General features: G+C 44.9%; 1 protein-coding gene across 2 annotated transcripts; it reads left to right on the forward strand.

Annotated features, from left to right (window-relative positions):
- Positions 1–10,310: 10,310 nt before the first annotated feature.
- LOC135307517 (IQ motif and SEC7 domain-containing protein 1-like) lies at positions 10,311–19,550 on the forward strand. Of its 2 annotated transcripts, none has more exons than XM_064431946.1 (3): positions 10,311–10,841; positions 11,658–11,834; positions 19,445–19,550. In XM_064431946.1, exons 1-3 carry the CDS (start codon positions 10,808–10,810, stop codon positions 19,456–19,458), a joined length of 225 nt encoding a protein of 74 aa, XP_064288016.1. In that variant the 5' UTR covers positions 10,311–10,807; the 3' UTR covers positions 19,459–19,550. The 2 variants fall into 2 exon arrangements, 1 of the variants encoding a protein (XP_064288016.1); XR_010368259.1 differs by lacking the exon at positions 19,445–19,550 and adding an exon at positions 12,173–12,818 and having other exon boundaries at positions 10,330–10,829.

Below are 19,550 nucleotides of genomic sequence, written 5' to 3' on the forward strand. Positions count from 1 at the left end.
GTGCCACAGGAGCTCTTCTGTCCTGCCTTTCTTTGCAGCTGAACCTGCCGGTGAAGGCCCCACATCCAGGACTGTGGCTCTGGGAGATGCTGAGGGTAGGTCAAGGCCTTTCCCCTGGGAGAGCTGCCAGCTCAGAGCCCAAAGCTGGGCCAGGGAGGCAGCGCTGCAGGTGCCAGCACAGAACCATGCACGTGTGTGCCCTCGCCCTGCGCGATCCCCTCACTGCTGCTGCGGCTCAGTGGTGCCCGTGCAGATCAGCAGAGATGGCAGAAGCTTCTGTGGCTGTTGAGTTACAGGTGTGTCTGCAGGGAGGACTTCTCCAGCTCCAGGGCTGGATGCTTGGCCCCAACCCAGCTCCCATGGCAGGGGTGAGTAGTGTGTCCCTGCTGACCCCACAGGCTGAGCCCTGCTTTTGTGGGATGCATTCCTGGGAAATGGAACTACTTTCTCTTAAGGTCCTCCAAAAGGAAAGACCCAAGATACTGCAGCCAAAATGTCTCATGACTCAGATGAATTCCTGACACAAACACAGAAGAAAGCACCCGGAGGACAAGGTGGGTGCATTTCCCTCATGCTTCCCCTGGGAGTCAGCAGCCGGGGGCTTTGGCTGCACATCTGGACAGGCCGTGCCCAGCACAGCAGGAAGGGATCCATGGCAGCCTCGCTGCCCCGCTGCTGCTTTCACGCCCTGCAGGGCTGTTTCCCAGCCTGGCCTGGCTGCAATTCCTCCCCAGCCTCTGCAGGATGGAATTTGGCATTAGCTGATAGGGTGCCCCAACTGTACTGTGAGCCTGAGATCCCCTGCCATTTCCCAGTCTCTGAGAAGATCAGGCAGTGCAGCTGTTTGCACAAGGGAGTGCACTCGCCCAGCCCCAATTACCTGGGCTTTTTCCTGATCTTTACCTATGACTTAGACAAGCATTGCCTCCTGAAGATGCCACCCCGCAGTGGGGAATATTTCCATTTGATCCAGTTGTCCCTTTTTTCCTTTTTCAAGTGATGGACCAAAAGGCTGTTCAGGAGGAGGAGCACTCAGGGAGAAGCAGTGGCTCATTGGCAGCCCTAGCTGCAGGAAGGAAGGCAAAGCCAGACACGGGCACAGGCACAGCAGGTAATTGCTGTGCCGGGCTCAGCCCTGGCCGGGGCTGTGTGGCAGCAGCTCTTCCCCCAGGGCCTGCCCTTGCTCAGCCCGGCAGCAGCCAAAGCTGGAGGCGCCTCGGCTTCCAGGCCTCTGGAGCTGGTTCAGAGCCCCGGGGAAGCGGGACTGGTGCAGCAACGTCCCTGGTGCTGCAGCTGCTGCGGAGCTGGCCCTGAGTGCCCAGAGGCCCAAGGCACAGGAGCAGCCCCGAGCGGGAGCCCTGCCGCCAGCCCAGGGCCAGAGCCAGCCCTGGCTCCCGACTGGGCAGGGGCTGCGCTGGGTCCTGACAGGGCGTGAGCCTGTCCCCTGGGGCTGGGGGAGCTGTCACGGGGCAGGGAGGGCCAGGGCTGGCAGTGGCTGCTCAGGGATGGCTTTGGCCCGTCTCCCTGGCAGCAGCCACTGCCCAAGCAGCTGCGCTGCCCCCGGGCTCTCCTCCTGGCCTGCTGGGCTTTGTTGGCTGGCACAGCCTGTGCCAAGGGCCGGCAAGGTGCCTGCAGGCCCCAGCTCTGGGGGAAACAGAGGACGTCCTGCCCGTATCCACCGTGCTGCCAGCTCAGCAGTGCAGCACAGCACGGGCTCACACTCCCCATTGCTCGCACAGATGCAGCCGGCACCACAAGTCCAGTTCCGAATGCCCAGGATGGCCTCGGAAGGGGTTTCTGTCAGGGAACAGGCTGCTGGCTAGGGTTACTGGCAGGCATCCTTTGTTTGGAGCTCGTCTTCATGTTGTGCTGCTTTGGATTCGGGTATTCCTGGAACAAAAAACAGTGAGTGTTTTGTTGCTCTCCCCCTCAAACAGCTTCTTTTGAAAGTCTAACGTGGACAGGGAACATTCCCTTTGAGGCTGCAGTGGAGTTGTGGCCAGTCCATGATTGTCCAAATAACTCTGCTGAGGGTTCTGCTGCTGCCCAGTGCTTCCACTGGCCTCTCAATTGCTGGGCCTTGTCCTGGGGGCCCCGCTGGGGCTGCAGCCAGAGCTGGCTCCCACTGAGGCTGCCTGGCCAAGAGCAGCCCCAGGGGCACGGGGCAGAGGCAGAGGGAGGTGGGGAGGAGAAAGAGCAGGGCCGAGGTTGCCCTTGAAAGGCAGAGGCGCTCTGGGGCCCGCTCCTGGCCAGGGACCCTGCCCAGAGCCGTGCCCTGCTGGCCGGGGCCTTGAGGGGCAGCTGTCCAGCTGGGCCCAGCTGTGCCAGCAGCTCCAGCCGTGCTGGGGAGCCTTGCCAGCTCTGGGCCCTGCTGTGCACGAGGGTCCCTGTGTGCCACTGGCAGCTGGGGCCTCAGCCACCTCCTCTCTGCACAGGAACACCTCGGGACAGAAGTTGGAAGACGGTGTCTGCACCTCACAGCCAGACAGCGTGTGCAGCTCCTCCAGCAGCAGTAAGGGCCTGGACAGCCCTCTCAAGTCTTCTGTGAAGAGGACCCCAGAACAACCGTCTACGACGAAGCCTCCTCTTACACTGTAGATCCCACTGCCACCTGCTCTCCCCATGGGCCTCCCCAAGCTGCCTTCATCCCTTTTTTTATCTTTGTCTGTCCCATCCCAGCCAACTCGAGTACCTCCAGGGACCCCAGGAGCAGCCCAGCACCCTCCAGCCCTTCCTGAGACCAACACATCCCTCCCTCTGCCCCTGAGCCCCCTGGCCTTTCCCTCTAGGAATCACTGAAGGTGACACCCCCCCCACCCCACCCCCCCAACCCCCCGCTTGCAGGGTAGGATATGACCTATTCTTCTGTTTAAATAAAGAGAAGGATCTTTGTTCTGGTTGGAAAGCAAAACCAGTGAGAGACTCCAAGTCAGAAATACAATTTATTAGAAAAAGGGAAAAAAATCAAAACACATGCAATAATACAAAAGAAAAACCACTGACAGGCTCAGAATACAGCCTGCTGACACCCTGCTAGTTAGGGTGGTGGTAGCAGTCCAGATGAAATGGACTTGTGGAAGTGGTGATCCTGTAGAAACCATCTGGTAGCTCTCATCCTCTGGAAAAGCAGTGGGTAAGGGCGGCGGTTCCTCTGGGAATCCAGTGGAAAGACTGCTTGTTGTGTCCCAAAACCCAGATTATATCCAGCTGGGGATGCTTAGCTCCTCCCCCAAGGGCAGAGCATCTCACAGTGGGCTGATATCATTCTGCCTCATGCTGTGGGTCCTTGATTAGCCATGAAACAGAAATGGCTCTGGGAGGGAGTTATCTCTGAGTCATGTGGCAAGACATTGATGGGCCCATTAACAGGAGATAAGGAAGAAACAATGCCCCTCCTGGTTTCAGCAGCTCTTGAGGATGGCATTAGAATACATCTTTACACTGCAACCCAGGACAAGCGGTCACCCCAGTGTCCAGGTGGCAGCAGCAGCAAAGCCCACCCAGCACCAGCACTGACTGAGCTCCATGCCCAGGAGGAGCCGTGGATGCCCACAGTGTGGGCAGGCAGAAGCCAGGCAGGGGCTGCTGTTGAAATGGAGGTTTTGGGGGGTTCAATTAAGTTAGCAATATGGACTAAGCATTTAAATTTTAAATTGTAGAATTATGTGTTGAATTTTAACCTTTTACTTAAGAAACCTCTGCCAAGGTACAAAGGGCATAGGAAAATGCAAATTTCTGAAGCTTCTTGCTATGAAGGACAATACCAGTGTCATAAATAGGGCAGGAGATCTTTCTCCTTTTTAATGCCTTTATTAAAAACATTCAGCTCAGGTTGGGGAGAAACGACAGGTCGCCCGCACCCCCGCTGCTGCCAGGAGTGGCACGGAGGAGGAGGATGATGCAGCTGTGCCCGCTGGTATGCAGGCAGAGCTGGGGCTTCCATCCTCGAGGGAGTAGTGGGAATTCTGCTTCTTTGGTCTAACATTCCAGGTCCTCTTTCTAGGTGACATCCTTTCAGGTTAGGGTGAGGAGTAAAAAGGACCTTAGCACATACTGGATTAAGTTCCTCACCTTTAGACCTTACTTAGGTTTCTTAATTTTATGTCGGCTCAATGTTTTTAGGGGTTTTTTCCTGGAAAATTGCAAAATTTGGTGAAATGCATTCTCATCTGCATACTAGCTCTGATGTCACCACCCCCACCCTGCTACCTGCAGGCTCTGGGGAATCAGCAGGTGGACAATTGCGCTTGATTTCTAACCATTAACAGGTAATTGAAGAAAAACTATTAACAAGAGGTGATTGCTACATGAAGCTAGCAACAACAAATAGTCAACATTTCAACTCACAACAACTGGCCCAACCTGTTTAACTTTGCAGCCTTAAAAAAAATGGGTAATCTGTTGGGGCGAACACCCCAGGTGTGGAGACACGAGGCTTGACTCCATTTCAGAAGGCTGATTTATTATATATTCTATTAAAATAGTACGTTAAAACTATACTAAAAGAACAGAGAGGAAAAAATGACCAGAAGGCTACAAAGAAGAAGAATAGAATGGAATGCATAACAAAAATCTTGTGACTGCTCACAGGCTCAACACAGTTGGCTGTGATTGGTCATCAAGTGAAAACAATCCACATGGACCAATGGAAGATGCACCTGTTGCATTCCACAGCAGCAGATCGTTATTGTTTACATTTCTTTCCTGAGGCCCTCAGCTCCTCAGGAGGGGAAAAATCCTAGGAAAGGATTTTTAATAAAATATCATAGCTACAGATAACTTTTTTACTCATAAGACCAGGAGAAGACCAGGGAATGCAGGAAGCCTAGACTAAGGAGCTCCTCTGTCTCCAAGCTGATCCAACCAACAGACGTACTCAGATAAGCACCAGGGGACCACAGTGCACGCACAATAGAGAAAAGTTCAAAAGTTCAGTCATGAGGAAGACCACAGCCTTCGGCCTCAGAGAACACCAAAGACCCCAGTGTGACCACCACAGGAAACAACGCGTGCCTGATGGAGAAGGAAGACTCGCTCACAATATGATGATCGACAAGTCTCGTCTTTATTCCCGAATCACCGATTATTATACACCTTTTAATTAGCTCATGCATAGTGCAAAATCCCAGCTCACCATTGGCTAACTAGCTATCAGCTATTTACGTGCTGTTTTTGGTATAACTATCACCACTTTCCCAGGCTATCCCGCTCCACCACCTGTGTCTGTGCATTTCTTCATCCGTGGGCCAAGGACACAGTTTAATCGGGATAGCAACTCCCCTCATTCTCTATCTCGGTGAAATTAATCTCACTGTGAGCTTTAGCTCGGAGCCAGCTTGTTACAAAGCTCTCAACATTTCCCCCGTTTTCTTTTTGAGCCGGAAGTGTTGTTTTCCAAGCCCTTTCCATCATCTGACTCACCATTCTTTGTATGCAATTAAGCAAGCATGGTAATACAAGCATTAATAATACTATCACACAATATCTGTATAGCATATTGATACAGAATGATCTGATAAATTCATAGAACACATACTCTCAAATTCTTCACAACCATGGCCTTGAGCTAATAATAAGAAATCGATTGCTGCTCTATTCTGCAATACTGCATGATTTACACTTTGTACATCTTGAGACAGCATGTCCACTACCTGGGAGGTGGCGTTCAGTTTGTCTTTGGCCCAGCAGCCTAATTGCTTGGCCAAATTCATGGCCTTATTAGCTGCCCCTCCAGGTAAAAGTGTAGCTACTACTACCTGTTTCAGCTTGCTCCAGAATGTGGGTTGCCCTATTTGGCAGTCCCTCTGGAGCGAAGAGAACAGGACTTAAGTTGCTTGATGCAGTCGTCTAGTGCCTCCTCAACCCCACAGTCTTTTTTAATCGGTCCTACAGTGGATGTCTGTGTGAGGGGCACAAGCTTTCGACAGCGCAAAGCTATTATGTGAGTACGCACTTGCTTTTCTACTCGCTCACACAAGGTCTTAAGTTGCCAAGTAACATATGCCAAAATAATTTGCTCCGGGGCTTCATACAAGCCTAACGATCCTCTCAAATCAAGCCCTGTAAAATCCCTTAGTGCTCGCTGCCACGAGTTCTGCAAGTTCCAGGAGAATCGGCAGCTTGGGCACCAGTTCTGCCGAACAGTCGATTGCTCCAACCAAAACACCTTATTACAGCCTCCACAGTCTAGCACGATCCATGCAGCGCATTTATTGTCCCCACAGTCCAAGCATGGCTGTGATTGAGGGGCTTTTACTTCTACTGTAAGGTCCTGACACCACTCGATCCAATCGTCAGGAAGATGAACACAGGCACATCGCGCGTTGTTAGAGTAGGGCTGGAGGCGTTGCAAATAGGGCCGCAATATCAGCGTCAGTTGGTTGTGCACCTTCTCTTTGTCCTCCGGTGACAAGGCCGCAATGGTCCTGAACATCAGCTCGAGTCCACTTCGCGGGGATCCACAAGGGTCCTGTTGGAGAGGAAACACAAAGATATCCCCTCCCCCAGTATAGTACCCTGGCAGCTACTCCTGCTACATAAAGGGAGTCAGTCACAATATTCAAAGGACCTTTTAAATTCATCATTGCCTATACTACAGCTAAAAGTTCCAATGTCTGTAGACTGTCCCTGGCATCTGCATCTAACAAATGTTGTCACCACTGTCTTTGCTGTTTCCATGTCACGGCTGCTCTCCTGGACTTTTTACCAGCGTCCGTAAAGGCCGTGATAGCCCCCCTTAATGGTGACAGACTCCGAATGGGCTTTGTTATCCAGTCCCATTCTGTCATCCACAGGAGGGGACTAGGATGCATTTTCCCAGTCTCCACGACAGCTCCAGCTCCTAAAAGGGCTTCCTGGAGCTCCCCAGAGTTCACCAAATACCAGTCAAGCGTGTCCTTTTTAATGGCCAATCGTATTGTGGAAGGCTCTGCTCCTGTAACTTGGATTGCCCTAAAACGTCCTTTCTTTATGAGGGATGCAATCATTTCAATTTTCAGTCTCACAGTTTTCTGTTGCTGTAGCGGTGGAGAGAGCCACTCCAATACCCTGAGCTCCCCCGTTTTCTTTGCAAGCTGAGACAGGGCACCTGTTAAAACACAAACAAATCCCACATCCCTGCAGGACTGAAGAATCTTCTCAAAATCTTGGAGGTGAAAAATGGGTCCTGGTTTCATTTTGCAATGTTACATAAAGAAATGTTAAAATAAAAGTAATTAGGAATTAATTTAGATAATACACACAGTCAACAACACATACAAAATAAAAAAATTACTAAACACTGTAACACTGAACTCTTATCCCAGAGTCTGCGACAGCTGACAAACCTTAAAATGACAGAGAATTGGAGAAACCATGTCCGGATTCATGTTTCTCCAAATCACCTCTGAAAATGGCTCAGCTGTCATAGATGGTCAAATTGCCAAGTCAAAAGGACTTGAATACTTTTTGATGCAGAAAACATCTGGGTTGATTGTCAGTCACTCCATCCAAATAGAGCTAGAGCTTGGCCAGAGCCCAAACTCTAATTGGTGAGTGTCACTTAACACATTTTTTAAACAGGGCTTTTAAAAACAACTGTTATAAACAAGAAACCTTAGGGTTACAAACCAATCAAACCAGTAAATAATTGAATCCTTCTGAAGTTTCTGTCAAGACAGAGATTTTCCAAACACAACAAACTTCTTGAATTCTCTGCTGGAGTATTTCTGTAATAATAATTAAAAGAACTACAAAACTGGCAATTTGGATAAAAACCCTCAGAAACATCAAAATAGTTAGGAAATAAAAAGACAGGATCCTGAAGAGACACGTGTCTTGTAGGTGATCACACAAAAAAATAGAAAAACACATGAAAGCTGGCTGTAAATACTGCAACAATATCTTAATAATAATTCTTATCACAAAAATCTGAAAACTCCTTAACAAGAAGTGCTTGAAGGGGTTAAGACAACCTTCCCAAAGTATTCATCTAGTATTAACAACAGTCACTATCTATCAGCATTACTTACAAAAACTAAAAATAACAAAGATTATAAACTTAATATCAATAATTCTTAAAACTTTGAATCTTGGATAGATATTTTAAAACAAAACTGAAAAAGATGACAGATAATCTTAAACACAAATAATTTCACTTAAATTAAGGATAGTCAAAATAATTAGCACATTTACATCCATTTATCTAATGCCATCTCTTAATGAATAGAAGAAAGCAAAGACTATAAAGCCCATAGTATACAGAAATATTACAGTTTAAATCTTCTCATATGTAGTCCAAACAGAAACTAGGAAGTTTACTTAGACTCTGCCCCCCTAAAAGGTTGTTCTTGCCTCAGGCAAGGGAAAGGAAATGAAGTCATCAAACTCAAAGCCATCAAACCCAAATACTCAATCACTTTTAGAAAAGCAAACACATTTACAAAAAAAACTGGTAAACAAACTGTAAAGTCTGTGGAACAGTTGGGTGAAATGCCCCGTATAACATCTGGATGAAGCACTGTGTGAATTTTCAGAAGTTTTCTATCCTGATCTTGAAGGAAATTCCTGACCTGTTTTTTCTCAGACACTTGTTTGAATTGCTGCGATGGGCTGTCTGCTGTGGTTGCTAGGCAGCTGTGACAGGCCGGTGCTTGAGGAATGTCTGCCCGTGCCCGTCTCCTGTGTGCTCCGGCACAGCCTCAGTCTGCGCTATCCCGGGGGTGCGGAAAGGAACGCTCTCGCCCGGACCCGCGCAGCCCCAATCTCCTTTGGGCTCCGCTCGGCCTGGATCTCCGCTCGGGCTGGTTCCCCCTGGCTCTGCGCCAACACCCGCAGCCAGCGGGAGCACGTCCCACACCGCTGGTGCTTTTGTGCGCTTGCAAAAAGTGTAAAAGCCCTCCTAGTTCCAGCTTTCGGGTTTCGCGTTACTGGTGCGCGTCCACCACCGCTAGCACCTATTCGGCTGCCGCGTCTCGCTTTGGCCGGCTTGGCCCTGGCCGGCACTTCCCTCACGATCTGTGCACTTTCCCCACGGACAGCTGCCGTGCGAGTTTTTGTCACTGCGCGTGTCACTGGACCCGCGGTGCGCGTAACCGCCGCCGGCACCGAGTACGCCGCCTCCGCAGCGCTCGGTCCGTTCCGCCGCCACAGCACCGGGAGCGCCGCCGGCATACGCGTTTTCGCCTCCGCGTCTGCCCCGGGCTGTCCCGCGGTGCGCGTAACCGCCCTCCTGGTCCCGAACTTACGCCACTCTGTTAGCTCATGGACCGTATGGGGGTTGAAAAACAACCCTGTAGCGTACCCGTAATCTAACAACTGTGGGAGCTCTCTCTGCAAGTCCATGTCTTTAATCTGCCGCTTTTTTAAAAAGCAAATAAATAAATCATATGCTGCTTGCCTTTCCATTTGTAATCAGCGCTGTTGCAAGGCTTACAGACTTCGGCAGCACGTAGGCTAGGACTATATTTATAGCTCCTAGGGCCGCGACCCGCAGTGGTCGTTTGCCGTCCCCCCCCTTGCTTCAGAAGGACCCGCTCCTACTTCCCCATCCGTGGCAGCCGTGTCTGTCCGTAGTCGTCGACGTCGGGGTCACCATTTGATGGAGAAGGAAGACTTGCTCACCATATGATGATCGACAAGTCTCGTCTTTATTCCCGAATTACCGATTATTATACACCTTTTAATTAGCTCATGCATAGTGCAAAATCCCAGCTCACCATTGGCTAACTAGCTATCAGCTATTTACGTGCTATTTTGGTATAACTACTTATTACTTTCCCAGGCTGTTTTTCTCCACCACCTGCTCGGTGCATTACTTCATCCGCGGGCCAAGGACACAGTTTAATTGGAAGGCAACTCCCCTCATTTTCTATCTTGGTCAAATTAATCTCACTGTGAGCTTTAGCTCGGAGCTAGCTTGTTACAAAGCTCTCAACACAGAACATATTTTCATTCTGAGTATCTTTCTGTAAATGAACATTCTGTCTCAACCAGGAGGTATTTTTGACCAGCTGTTAAAACTTCAGAAGTACACCTAGAAAAGAGGCAAAGACAGTTTCCTGAAACATCTGCCTTTTATTAGAAGTCCATAATATGGGTCAAAAGAAGGGTGAAAAAACCAAATCAGTCCTTTTACTTCTTCAGTATGTGATTTCACAGATACTTTTAATTTCATTTTAAAGAAAAAAAGGAAAGTAGCATGTACAGGGAGAACAATCCAATAGGAAATACTAAATCTGTACCTGCTTGTGTGTCAACTCACCCGCAAATGGTGAGTTAAAAGTAAAAGATAATTTGTAGCATTTGAAATGTCTTCAAGTAGCCTTTACACTCAGCAAAACTTTGGTCACAAGTGGATAAGGTGATCATGGGATCTGTTCCATGAAAAAAAAATATCCCCTTAGATTTTTTTTTTCCCTACTGTTTTTGATATATATTGCATATTGTGCCTTAAGGGCAGCAGCTACATAAAGATATCTCTCAGTATTTGTTCAGTATTTGACAGTTAGGCTGTTCCAATGTACCTTAGGGATTTTTATTCTAATTTTATGCTGTCAGACTTTTATTTCTCTGACTTTGTATCCTCTGTGGTAATATTACTAAAAGCTTTCCGGTTTTGTGGGTATTTTTATTAAAAGAAAAGTAATTGTATTAATCAGAGCTTAGTTTTTCTTGCCTTTTTCTTCCAGATTATCCCAATGGCATTCGGCTCACGTCAGCTGTTCCAGGAGCAGATATCAAAGTACTCATAAATTTCAATGCACCAAATCCTCAGGACAGGAAGAAGTTTACAGATGATTTGAGGGAATCAATTGCAGAAGTTCAAGAAATGGAAAAGCACAGAATAGAGTGTAAGTACAAAGGTACATATAATGGAGCATTTTCCAGCTAATCAAAATAATAAAAAGTAATATTACCCTTGGAAAATTTAAATTTTAAATTAAAAATTACCATTAATAAAAAGTATAAGAGTATAACACATTAGAACTCTGTAAAAGTTCAAAATAATGTGGGTTTTTCTGTGACTTTATCTTGAGAAGAAGGAAAAAGCCAATAATGCCTTAAGCCCCGGCTGAGTTCATTGACTACTATTTACTGCAGTGTAGCTGCAGTGGAATTCATCTTGGACAAGCTGCAAATAACAATGGGCAGAGGAGAGCTGGGTCTGTGATTTGTAGCATAAATTACAGGAAGAATTTTAGGTTTAATTTGGACAGAAGAGAGCAGGGTCTGTGATTTGTAGTATAAATTACTGCAGGAACTTTTAGGGATAATGTGGAGAAGAAAGATGGATCCGTGATTTGTACTATAAATTCCTGTAAGAATTTTAGGGATAATGTGGACAGAGGAGAGCTGGCTCTGTGATTTGTATCACAAATTACAGCAGGAATTTTAAGGGCAATTTACCTCACACTGAAATTCCCAATGATGGCTCTTCCAATAAGCTTCATTGAATTTTTCTTCATTTCCGGGTTGCAATTCCTGTGGTCAGTAAGGAAGTCATGGTCCAAACCGATACATTTTGCTGGTAGTCCCGTGAGTGTCTGAAGATGAAATTTTATCCCATTTTCCCAAAAGAGAAATCCAGCTGTGGGTAGAGGGGTGAAACTCCCTGTGGGACGTTCTGGGTTGTTTCATGCCCACAAACACCCCTGTAAAAGCCCCCGTGTGTGTTGCAGCCGAGCTGGAGAAGCAGAAGGGGGTGGTGCGTCCCAGCATGTCGCAGTGCTCCAGCCTGAAGAAGGACTCCGGGAACGGGACCCTGCCCCGGCCGTGCCTGGACGACAGCTACGCCGGCGGCGAGGGGCTGAAGCGGAGCGCGCTCAGCTCCTCCCTGCGCGACCTGTCCGAAGCAGGTAAGAGCTGCCTCTCCTCCCCGGCTCGCTGCATGCCTCCACAAATAGCAGTGGTGGAATCTTACACTTCCAAGTAGCTCCTTACTCCCCCCTCCTCGGCTCATGGTTAATTTCTGTTTGTTTTGGGTTTTTTTTTTTTACCTTTGTTCTGTTAAGCGGCTGCTGTTTGAAAGTATTAAAGCCGTTGTAGGTTGCTATAGAAACTTTTAAAGGACAGTGAAGACAGAGGAAAAATTGTAAGTTTTTAATAAAACAGAAGTGACTGACTTGTGCTAGGAGCAATTCACTTGGTTTTCCTTTCTTTTTTTGTCATTGCCTTTGCTTTTTCCCCCTCATAGACTAGGCCTGGAAAGGGAAGGAAAGCTCCTGGTCTCTGTGTGACGAGCGCTTTCTGTGTACTCTGTGCTCAAGTGTACCTGTGTCACCACCTCGATGAATGAAACTGAGTGAAGCCCTACTAAATTCTCTCTAGAGCTGTGTAACACCAGTGTGCCCCTGATGCTCTTTTCTGGTTCTGTAACTCAGACACAGTTCCTAATTCTTGCAAAAAGAGGTTGTTGTGAAGTACTCTTTGCAACAGAACCAAAGAAGCCCTATTGGACAAGGATGCTGATAACCCACAAAGCCACTGATGTGTCTTAAGTTTTATTAACTGGTTAAAGACTGGAAAGCAGTGGTGATACAATTTGTTAGCCAAAGCAAGCCAGGGGAAGTTGGGCATGTTTTTATTTGATGGTTTGCCTCACACCTGGCATAGCCATGTAATCTTTCAGTGTTAAAGATTCCTGTCACTGACAAGAACTCTTATCTGAACACCATGTCCACTATTCAGAAAGTACTTCCATAGATAGTAGCAACTCTATTTTTTTTAGTTATTTGGTTTTTAGTTCATAGGCTGTGTTGCATACTCTGCTTTGTTCTTTCAATTGCAGTGATGATGTCCAGTGTAGTCATAATTTCAATATTCTGTATATCTTTGGTAGTAGACACTACTTACCTATTTCCCTTTTTTTTAACTAAAGAGGAGACATTAGCTATGCTGCAATAAATAAAATTGTTGTAAACTGAAATGATAGCCTGTGTTTTGTGGGTATATGTATGTGCATACAAATATGTAGAGAGTGAGCTCTTTCAATTCTTTTCTTCTCTGTTTAGGCTTTCATACTCACATCTCCATGTGCTTCATTAAAAAGACTTAGGCCCTTGATCCAAAATCAGGCTGAAGTTGACTATTGGTGCTTGCTTGGCTCCAGCGGATTTTAGATCAAGCCCTAGTCTTCACCACTCTTATCTCTCAGATTTGAAGATACTTCATCTTTTTCTGTTGTTTTGGTTTTATTTCATTAGAATGAGAACTACCATATTGTTAATATGTGAGTTCAGTGGGTATCTGTACCCCTAAATGTGATTTCTGATTAATTTTTTCATTCCATTAGAATTACTCATCCCTCTCTTTCAAACACTGCCATGTATTTGAATTCATATTATGGGTTTAATTCAACAAACCAACATTTGTAATCACAAACACATTTCACAGGGCATGCCTACAACTGGCATGCTTCTTACTGAAAATAACCTTTTTCCATGACAAAAAGTAGAAATCACTCACAGACTGCAGGGTTTATCAATGAGTTTGTTAAACCCAACTAAACTTAATTTTAACCTGAAATAACTGAGAATTATGGAGAGCTTCTGTTTGGTCTTGTGCAGTGCAACTGACTTGAGAAACAACCAGCCTGTTATTTGCTGTGTTATTTGGTGGAATGACTTAAGGGAGATGATCCATATCATTCTGCCTTCTCTCAGGGAATAGCTTGCATGTGAGGCTAATTTTATTTTTAATGTGGGAGAAGTGATCCACAGAAAAGCAAAGAAATCTCTTTCAGTTAGGAAGATACTACCCCTCAGTGATTATCCCATATTAAATTGCTTCTCTAAAACAGGCCTGAGTTAGGTTCCCTCAAATCCTTCTGTGGATGAAGCACAGGATGAACAAGGAGGAGGAACAGGAGTGTGTGGGCCTGTAGGAAAGTAGATTTTTAGAGAGACCTTTCTACCTTGAATCAAAAATAAATCTAACAAACAAGAGAAAATGGCCTGATTTCATATTTATGCAGGAAGGCAGGTAAATGTCCAGTGAACATTGCAAACTCAAAATTTTAACTGTTTATTCAGTGAAGGGAAATGTGACTGAACAGCATTTGGCTGCACAGGTACTTGACAGAACTATTTAGGAAAAAAATCCATTGCTGTCCCCCAGACATCCCAGTAAATGGAGGCTGTGGAAATTACTAAATTTCTCTGAGTGACAATTCAGCAGCTTCTGAGATCTAGCAAATACCCTGACTGATTCTGCCTCCTAGGCTGGGCATGCACAGAAAAGCAGGATGTGTCCATCAGGTATCCTTTCCTGAGAGTGTTTCCATGCCTTGGCCACAGCAGCTCAACTCCCAGCTGTGGGAAGGATGTGCTGAGGATCTCCTCACTGGGAGATGCTGTTGTTCCTTGTGCCTTGACAGTTCTTTCCATGGAATATAAAACAGAATGTGACATCCAAGTGTTCCAAGATGCGAATATGTCAAAAATATTTAGGGCTTTATTTTTCTCTAAAGATAAATGTATAATTTTTATTGCACATTCTTGAGCTGGAAGAACTGAATTTATTTTTTCCAGACCTTGAAATTCTTAATTTATACAAAAATATTAGAGCCAGGCAAATTTTAATGAATCTAAAGCTGAGTTTTATGAGTTTACAGAAAGATGGGAAAAGTGTGATGTCCCCTCATGGCCACTGTTCCACAGGAAGAATGATTTGGTCACTAAAGCAGAGCAGAAAGAGTTGGACTGGCTGTGTTTCCCATTCTGTTTCTCCCAGAAACAGTCCCATTGCACTGATTTTAGGTTCTTCAATTTGAATTCCAGCCACTTTGAATTGCTGGGGGACCCAGTGCTTTTACATTGAGTTTACAGAGGAATTCAAACTTTATTCCCACATCACTAATCTGTAAGGTGGGAGTAGTATTTACACACTGAACTGGTTTAAAAATTGCAGTTTTCTTGTTTGCCCCAGTACTCCACAACTGGCACAGCCAGGTAGTACTGACCAGGTGAGGGTGGTGCAGTGGTTCCTGTTACTGAGAGCTGGGCTTGTCTAAAACAGCCACAGGCCAAAAAAGATTACTGCAAAATCAAAACAAAACCAAAGGTATTTCCAGGATTAAAATAGTTCTGTTTCAGTGTGAAATCTTAAGATTGTACCTGTTTCACACAGAAACAAGCTGAAAATGTAAAGGTGGCAAACAGTACTTTCCCCCTCAAAAGTGGTCTCTCCAGTCATTGGAGAGAGTAATTTAACTTAAAACTTTTTTCCAAGCTTTCTCCCCCAAGACACTCAAAGCCAAATCATAATACTAAATCATAATATCAAATCATTGATAGTCTTTAGCTATCAGTTATCTCACTGGCCCAGAAGAGTTTCAAGAACTACAGAGCAGGAGTGAGAAATATTTCCATGTACTGAGCTGATCTGTAGCCTAAACTGTGAGATCACCACACATCCTGTGATGTGTCCTGCACACATCCATTCTGCAAGGTGCAGTGGCCTTTATTAATGAAGCTCAATATTCTTTTGGCATGGTTAAGTTTGTAAAAATCTTGTAATCACTTCATATCTCTACTATAAATTTGAAATGTTCTTGGCCCTATATAGTGTATGTTCATATATGAGGCATACACTTGTGTAAGTTCAAGATATTTCTTGCAAGGAATATTCATATCTAACAGATAAGGTTAAATTAATTGAAAATTTATTTTTATAAATTAAAGTCCACTCTAACAGCCTTAAAATATTAAAGTAAGCTTAATATATTAAGCAAAACTAATCTTCAGATTTGATAAATACCACCTTGCTTTGTACCACAGCTACTAATTATCCTGCCAGTACATGCTTGGGTGCAGTTCTAGTTTAGAATTTCCCTGAGATGCATGTGAAGGCTGGAGCTCCAGGGAGGCATTTCTGCGATGGGATGCTATCCCAAAGACCAGGGAACAGTCTGGAATAAACACACATTGGCAGGGGGAATGCTCCAGGGGATTTACTGAGTAAACCCACCACACTGCATGTCAGCACAGAATCGGGATCAATTTGTTTTTAAGAAAAAGAACTAAGCCTCTGTACGGCAGTAGTGCCTATCTGAGGGAAATTACAGGCATTTAAGGTGGATTTTTCTGTTTGTTCTTGGCTTTGCAAGTACTACTTTGCCCTGGAGTTATTCTGAGCAAAATTCCATCTGTCGCTCGCTGTCCGTATTTACTGTGTCCGTGGTTATTTGATCAGACTGTGACTCCTGCCATATGCAAAAGGCATTGGATTGTTGTGTTTTCCTTCATTTTTGGCCACGTTTAATGCCCCGTGTCAGCTCTCAGTCTTATTTGCAACCCTGACTGCTAAGTTCCGAGGTGGCTGCCGCAGTGTGTTTGCATCAGCAAGAAAGAGGGGTTGGAGTGTTAATCAGTACTAATCCCGTTATCAGAGCAGCAAAATATCAAACCTGACTAGGAGTCAACATAAGGGATGAACAAACCCAGTTTTTCTTGGGGGACTCATAAGATAGTAGAGTTTGGCTGAGGCTAAAACTGCAGCAGGAGATGAAGCAGTGAGCTTTTGACAAAGAGCCCATCCAGGGAAATTGTTCCAAATCCCAATGAATTTCTCAAGTCAAACACAACACCTTGACCACAAACGCCTTCCCCTCAATTTAATGTCACTGCAGAGGGGTTGTACTGGGGAGCAACTCTTTTTAAGAGGGGAGAATGTTCCAGTAGCCTGGAACTGTAGCTCTTACAAGAAACTTGTTTCAGGGCAGTGTTCTGTGACCAACCAGGTCAATACTATGCTTATAAATCCAGCAGGTGGTAGTTTTTGGTCATCCTGATCCTTTGGCTAGTCTGAATTGCCCTATGAGCAGTTCCACTGCTCTCTAGTTCTGATCACAGGTGCTTTTGGGGTGTCTGTGATGAGGGTACATCATTAATTGGTTAAGTGATGCTGAAATCCTCACATTCTCTGCCAAAACTACCTCTCCGTGTAGAAAACTCTGAATGCAGCCAATGCAGGGTGGAGACTGATATTTGGCCTTGCAGGAAAACAAGGAGAGAGTGCTGAGAAAGCTTTGGTTTCGAAAGCCCTGCAGATTTTAGGGAAGCTCTGAGCACCAGGAGGGCTCCTCAAAGCTCAGCTTTGTTTCTGCACCCTGCCAGGAAAGTATTCTGAAACTTTGCAAAGCAAAGCTCCACAAGTTATCTTCTAAAAATCTCTATTTCCACTGCAGCCAGATGCTATTTTCTCTGCTGTGAAGTGAGAAAGAAAATCTGAGATCCTGTGTCCTATCCAGCCACTGAGGTCTTCTGGCTCTTTAGGCAAACTGTCTGGAGTTTCACGTGTGGGTTTAGGCAAAAGTTTTTGCAGTTTGAGACTGTTGGAGTACAAATCCAACATGCTTAAAGATAAAGCACTGCACAGCTAAACAAACAAAATCTAGCCATAATGTCAAGACAGATTCCAGATTTACTGATCAAAAATTAAGTTTAGTTTTTTTTTTAAACCTCATGAAAGAATATTGTATGAAATCCACTGAGGTTCAAAGCTGAAATTGAAATTATAAATTCGATAAAATGATAAAACCGATGAAGTGATAAAACTGATTAATTGATAAAACCGATGGCCCTCACAGTGCCCCACACTGAAGTTCAGAATATTTCAACGTTAAATTTTGCATTTAAGTTAATGCCACCCCACAACTATATCTCAATATTTAAAGAAAAAAAAACCTCCATGGCCGATTAGCTTCCAGTAAACCAAACCCTTTAAAATCATTGCTGCTCAGCATCACAAGCGCAGCACTAAACCCAGCTGCCCAAACACCTCTACTTCAAAAGTTGTGCAAATTACCAACAAAATAATCACCCCCCGCTCGTGTGAGCCGATCCCCAGCACCAGCAGCTCTCCAAATTTTCACTGATCCCCTAGAAACGCAGGCAGGTGCAGGGAGTTGCTGTCCCTGCTGGCCCTGAAGCTGTGGGGCTGTGGGGCCGCGGCTCCTGGCGCCGGTCGTGTCGCAGTCTCTAATCTCTGCTGTTGCATGTCCTGGGCAGGCAAGCGTGGGCGACGCAGCAGTGCAGGATCGCTAGACAGCAATATGGAAGTAAGTAGGAAGTTCCTGATGTCTAGCTGGATGTGATGATGTGCATTTCAAACCTTTCTTTTATATACATACATATTTTTTTGCTCTTTTTTCTTCTAACATATATATATATACACATATATATAACCTGCCTGCCACGAGTAAAATGCATGCCTAGGCTATTCACTCTGTATTCTTCCAGCTTACAAAGCACTGACAGCTTGTTTTAGAGCAATGCCATTTTTGGTTTGAGCTAACCTTGTTCCCTTTGTTCCTGCCAGCATGGTTAAATGGATATGATGTGTCTTTTTGCCACCATTTCAGTCTGGTCCCAGCTTAAAAGCCCACCTTGCTCTTTGTTACCAAGTACACTGTTCTTGCTGTTTGATATTTAGCTACAACTATTGACTGTCATGCTCAACCATCCCCATTGCTTATTTTCGAGTTCAATTGCTAAATGTATGCAGTCATGACACCATGGAATTGCACAGATAGGGCATGGGAGGACAAAAAAAATTATTCAGATAGGTGAATTCAATGTGGATTTCATGAGATTTCATTCATCTTCAAACCATTTATATATACTGTTCATGTCTCTGAATTCAGCTTACAGATTTTTTCTTTTTTTTTTCTTTTTTCTTTTTTCTTTTTTTTTTTTTTTTGTGTTTGCTTTAGGTAGATTACAGTTTAAATCTAGCATACTTTGCCTAACTACTCTTGTGTCCCATAACTCTTTAAAAATACAAACCCTCAACTTCAGCAACTAAATTCCAGGCTAAATAATAGAGAATGTTGGACCATAGGTCAGAAAAATATAAGCACATAGAAATGTTAGTGGCAAAAATGGTATGGTTCCATTTAACACAAAATGCAGAGGTAGGCCTGAGAAGCAGCACTCTCATATATAGTAGTGGAAAACTGCTATAAATAAATATTTAAATACCATTTTAAAATCTGAGCTGTAACTGTAATATTTGCTGCTGTATGTTTAACTATTTAGGTTGCATTTAATCTAGCGCTTTTTTTTTTGTGGTAAAAAAGCAAGTATGGTATTTTTTGCAGTATTTTAAAATGTATTTTTCCTTTAAAAACACACTCGTAGGTCTTATATCATGTTACATTTCCGTGACATTTTTTTTTTTAATTTGAAGTCATATCACTTTATGTCAAAATATTGAGAGAAAATCACCCAATGCTTAACATCCTCTAAGAAGGGCATGAGTGCCCCACTGGCCACTTAGGGAAGGTGGAGATAAAATTTCCCCTAGAGCTCTCTAACATAATCCACCCATGTTAACCCTAAAGGAGGAGTTTGTGGGTCAGTGTGAACTTTTTCTTTTCTTTTTTTTTTTTTAATTTTTTTTTCCCTTTCCGAACATTTCAAGATATTTTTTTTTTAATTTTTATTTTCTATTAATTTCTTTTTAGGGGTCCATCATTAGCAGTCCTCACATGCGCCGAAGAGCTACATCAACCCGAGAGTGTCCATCTCGCCCTCACCAGACTATGCCCAACTCCTCCTCACTCCTAGGGT

The sequence above is a fragment of the Passer domesticus genome, chromosome 9 (genome assembly GCF_036417665.1).
Source record: "Passer domesticus isolate bPasDom1 chromosome 9, bPasDom1.hap1, whole genome shotgun sequence".
Classification (NCBI taxonomy): Eukaryota; Metazoa; Chordata; class Aves; order Passeriformes; family Passeridae; genus Passer; species Passer domesticus.